The 5,420-nt window shown below is 39.6% G+C and overlaps 1 protein-coding gene across 1 annotated transcript in view; it reads left to right on the top strand.

Annotated features, from left to right (window-relative positions):
- Nucleotides 1–1,114: 1,114 nt before the first annotated feature.
- Nucleotides 1,115–5,420, top strand: part of LOC104292237 (protein patched homolog 1-like) — a gene marked incomplete at its 5' end in the record, with an annotated part of 45,393 nt that continues 41,087 nt past the window's right edge. Inside the window, 5 exon segments of the mRNA XM_009891581.1 lie at nt 1,115–1,246; nt 1,528–1,561; nt 1,564–1,664; nt 2,304–2,402; nt 3,297–3,422. Coding sequence (XP_009889883.1) covers nt 1,115–1,246; nt 1,528–1,561; nt 1,564–1,664; nt 2,304–2,402; nt 3,297–3,422 — 492 coding nt within the window.

Raw genomic sequence — 5,420 nt, forward strand, 5'->3', positions numbered from 1 at the left:
GTGCTTGCTTCCACCATTGTAAGCACATAGTGCTTACCCTGGTGAGTTTGAGGGAGTGTGATGTAATAAATTTGCCAAGCCTCCCCATATTTATATTTCAGCCATCGTCCCCCATACCACAAAGGTTTTAACCGTTTAGCTTGCTTGATTTCGGCGCATGTTTCACAGTCGTGGATAACCTGCGCAATAGCGTCCATGGTTAAATCCACCCCTCGGTCACGGGCCCATTTATATGTTGCATCCCTTCCTTGATGACCTGAAGTGTCATGGGCCCAGCGAGCTAAGAATAGTTCACCTCTGTGTTCCCAGTCCAAGCCTGTCTGGAAAATCTTAGCAGCCTGATCTGCTTGCTGATTGTTTTGATGTTCCTCGGTGGCCCAACTCATGGGTACGTGGGCGTCTACGTGACATACCTTTACGACTAGGTTCGCCAGCCAGTCAGCAATGTCTTGCCACAGCTCAGCAGCCCAGATGGGTTTACCTCTGTGCTGCCAGTTGCTCTGCTTCCACTGCTTTAACCACCCCCACAGAGCATTTGCCACCATCCATGAGTCAGTATAGAGATAGAGTATTGGCCACTTTTCTCGTTCAGCAACATCTAACGCCAGCTGGATGGCTTTTACCTCTGCAAATTGACTCAATTCACCTTGTCCTTCGGCAGCTTTTGCGACTCAAACCAGGACAACAGACTATTTATAAAAGCTGATTTCTTCTTTTTTTTAATTAAGAAGCTGCTTGCTTATTCACATATGAGAAGCCATGAAGGTTTTACTGTTTGCAGGACCTTGGATTAAAGGAAAAACTCATACAACAGCAAATCAGTGGCAGAGTTATGGAAAGAAGAAACCTCCTTTACATTTCAGGAGTTAAGTCAAATGTTTTGAATGAGCTGTGAGTGCAGCGGCCTTTCCTGAAGGATGTTTGATAACCAGTAGCTTGCAGGAAATAATTACAAAAAATATTTATTTCATTTAGCATAAGTGAAATCTCTTGTATAGGGTGTGTATTTTAACAGAAACATTAAGGCATAAGTAGTTGATTTTAGATATGTGCTGTAGAAGATGATAATGGGTGGGTTTTTTAGCCACACTTAGTTTTATTTTTCTTTCCATAGGTTGTTCGTCAAAGTGTTGCACAAAACTCTACTCAGAAGGTGCTTTCCTTTACTACGACTACCCTGGATGACATTCTAAAGTCATTTTCTGATGTCAGTGTTATCAGAGTAGCTAGTGGCTACTTACTAATGGTAAGAAAATAAATTATTTTTATTTAACTGACTCCAGTAGTATAGCAGGGCTCAAATGGCTGCCTTGTTGTTACCAGTCAACAGTCCAGAACATTTTCAGAATACTTAAAATAAAAATTGCAGTTTGTAAACATTTGCGTCAGGGTTGTCACCTATTCCTCTATGCAACATCTCTGATGTGTCTGTTCTGTTTAAAAATGCTTGTAAGCTGTGTATGTTGTTGGGGGGAGATAGCCGATAAAGAAGGATCCATTCTAATCCAATCCCTGCTCTGCTTTCAGCTTGCCTATGCCTGTTTAACAATGCTGCGGTGGGACTTGTGGGGCTGGCAGGAATCTTCTTGGTTGCTCTCTCAGTGGCTGCAGGATTGGGTCTGTGCTCATTGATTGGAATTTCCTTTAATGCTGCCACAACTCAGGTATTAAGGAGCTACAAGTCTGCTGCTAACAAGAACTTTTTTAGTAAATGAACACATCTGAATCAATCTTTGAGGAAAAACAAAAGCTGAGAAAGTATTTTGATTTTTAGATTTTTACTTGTGTCTTTCTCCTATCTAGTAGCTTGTGCTGTGAAAAATTAAGAGAACGTACTGCCAAATAATTTTAAAGGAAAAGGCAGATATCCTGCAGTTTGTTTAATTAGGTAGATTCTAGGATATTTGTTTTTCTGTGACCCAATATGAGTGCAAGCACCCAGCTGTACATAAGAAGCTGCAAGTTTTGTCCTTGCATCTGAATATATCAGGATGTTCAATTCCTGAAAATATTATGAAAATAATTTGAAATATTATCTGATATTCTTTGCCTACAAAGACTGGAATTACTTTAGTGAGGTTTTGTAGCTGTGAATGGTATACTGCAAGTTCCTCAACAGTCTTTCAGAATAAAAGTTAATAGCTGTATTGCATTCTATTGATTTTCATTTTAACCTTGGATTTGTGTTCAGATCATAGTGTTAAGGTTATTTTGATTAGCCATCTCATGACTAGCTGCATGGTAGATCATAAAAATAATATAAAAATGTTCTTGGTTTTTTGCTTGTTTTGTTTCTCCCCAAGGTTTTGCCTTTTCTTGCTCTTGGAGTTGGTGTAGATGATATATTCCTTCTGGTACATGCATTTAGTGAAACAGGCAAGAATAAGAAAATTCCATTTGAGGTAATGACAAAATGGGGAGTTGGGGAAAAATAAAAGAATAAAATAAAATAAAAACCCTCAACCTAGAATTAGTTACTAATGATTCTTTAAAAAAAAGCTTTTGTTCTAGAGATCTTTGTCCTAGGGCCTGGTTTTCTTTCCTTTTATTTATAACTAACCATGACATTCACATTATTCACATTATGAAATCTAAGATCCTCCTCATTTTTATAAACTTTTCCTTTTATTGACCTTTTTATTCTCAGTCCAAAGTTTCATGTCCAAAGTTTCATATACAAAGTACAAGTAATTTAAAAGCAATATGCCAGTTTTGTTTTGTACAAGCAATGTCTTCCATGTGCTCTTTCCAGCTGTTTCGGCATGCAGGCACTACAAATTCATTGTGCTGTAACCTCCACATGCTTCAAAATAACCTACTGCATTGGGAAAGGGTCCTATGTTTGATTCTTTCTGGTTTTATTGTGTGGTTCCTGGGGTTTCTGTTTTGTTTTTTTCTTACATGCTTCTTCAAGATATTATGCTGTTAATGTATGCTTATCTTGTCTGAAAAATGTTGAGAACACCAAGTGACTGCACTGATACAAAATGCATCCTACCTAACAACTGATGTATTTGATATAATGTCAGTATCCATTTAGCTTTGACTTTTGAAGCCAGTGTTAGCTTTGATAATGTTTGCTACCCTCAAAAAATGTAAGCGTTTCATATGTCATCTGCTTTTCTCCTGGACAGTGTACTTAGTATATTGTTTACTCTTGCATACTCTCAAATGCACACTTGTATTCAGAATTTCCTTGTAATAGTTTTCACTGTTACCATACCGTATCTGACCCCTTCATTTGCAGGACATCTCCTTATTCACTTGACTTGTATGATAAGTCATTTGTTTTGCAGGACAGAACAGGTGAATGTTTGAAGCGAACAGGAGCAAGTGTAGCCCTTACATCTATCAGCAATGTTACTGCTTTCTTTATGGCTGCCTTAATCCCTATTCCTGCTTTACGAGCATTTTCACTCCAAGTAAGTTTTTATGTTGTTTTGTTAGCTCTTGTAGATGGTGTCATCGTGGAAAGCAAATGAAAATAACTGTCAGTGGTAGTGTTAAAGTCCATGTTCAGTGCTTCTGCAGTTCACTGAACCAATATGTGATCATTGTTTACTATAGTTCTTGATGATAACCAATTGCTTTCTCCCCTTGATTCTTCTCCTTCTGTTTCTCGTGCCTTGAATCTCTCACATCCTGTTGGTGGGTGAAAGAATATCCTGCCCCATCCCAACTAGGTTGAATGCAAAATCCAAGAAGTATGCAACTGAGCAGAAACAAGTCTCCATCAAGATTTGAATTCTTAAGGCAGTCTAGACCTGTAAAATGCACTCCAGTTTACACCATCACATTCCTAAGTAGGAATTTAATCCTTTCATTGAGGTTTGTCCAATTTCCTTCTATTACAAATCATAACCAAAGTGCAAAGACAGCAGATGCTGAAGAAAGCTTTTTTTGAAGACAAGGGCTCGTTGAAGAAAGCTCTGTGAAGTTCTGTTTTGAGAGAAAATGTTGAAGCATGTATCACTTTCTCTCCCTTTCTCTCTTTGTCTTCTCTTTTTCTTTTTTTTCTTTTTTTTTTTTTTGTGATAATATACCTTCAGGAAGATGAACAGAACAGAACAGGAAATTCTCGATGAAGTTTCCTCCAACATTTTGCTAAAATTACATTGGGAACAAGTCAGTACAAACTGCTGCAGTAATAATTAATGTGGCAAATGCATTCCCGCTGCTGTCATTGCACTTTCATTGCTCATTACCTCTGGGTAGGTAGCATCCTGAAGCTCTGGGAAGTTCTCCTCTGACACGTTTTTAGCACACAAGTGATTTACAGCATTGGTTGACCCTGGTGCAGAGCAGGCTACTACTTTTTCAGCAGTCATTTTTCCTGTTATAGCCTGTCTCTCCAACCATTTTTCATTCTTATTGAGCCCCTGACCTACCCAGATGAAGCAAAGGCTTCATTTTTTCTCAATACCTGAGGCAATTATTGCTGTTTTCAGCAATTAAGCATGACTGCATTAAGCTATTAAATGGTAAAGTGTTCATGGTTGCAGCTACATGACCAATATTAGTAACTTGTTTACCATTTTCAATAGGTAATTTGGTAGTTGAGCAGATATCTGTGCCATCTTACACTAGGGCTTTAGTCCAGAATAGTTAGCAGCATTTAGTTCTGCTGACATGCCAAAACCTAGATCTCTCTTCTTACAGGGGATATGACAATGAATTCTTATATATTATAGCAAAGACCAGATTGAGTGTGTGAAATATTTTTGAAGTGTAACACTTATTTTGGAAAAAGTGATTTATGTCATCTAAATCTTGGAGTACCCAGCACCCTGAGCTGGAAGACAGAGACAAGGAGCAGAATGAAGCCCTCATACTCTAAGGGGAAATGGTTTACGAACTGTTACACCACTTCTTAGACACACAAAAGTCTATGGGGCTGGATGGAATCCACCCAAGGGTACCGAGGGAGCTGGCGGAAGTGCTCACCAAGCCGCTTTCCATCATTTATCAGCAGTCCTGGCTATTTGGGAAGGTCCCAGTTGACTGGAGGTTAGCAAATGTGGCGCCTATCCACAAGAAGGGCTGGAAGGAGGATCCAGGGAACTACAGGCCTGTCAGTCTGACCTCGGTGCCGGGGAAGGTTATGGAGCAGATCATCTTGAGTGCCATCACAAGGCACGTACAGGACAACCGGGCAATCAGGTCCAATCAGCATGGGTTTATGAAAAGCAGGTCCTGCTTGACTAACCTGATCTCCTTCTATGATAAGGTGACCTGCTTACTGGATGAGGGAAAGACTGTGGATGTGGTTTGCCTGGACTTCAGTAAAGCCTTTGACACTGCTTCCCACAGCATTCTCCTGGAGAAACTGGCTGCTCATGGCCTGAACAAGTGTACTCTTCGCTGGGTAAAAAACTGGCTGGATGGCTGGGCCCAAAGAGTTGTGGTGAATGGAGTTAAAT

The sequence above is a fragment of the Charadrius vociferus genome, unplaced genomic scaffold (genome assembly GCF_000708025.1).
Source record: "Charadrius vociferus isolate BGI_N301 unplaced genomic scaffold, ASM70802v2 scaffold911, whole genome shotgun sequence".
In the NCBI taxonomy this organism is placed as follows: Eukaryota; Metazoa; Chordata; class Aves; order Charadriiformes; family Charadriidae; genus Charadrius; species Charadrius vociferus.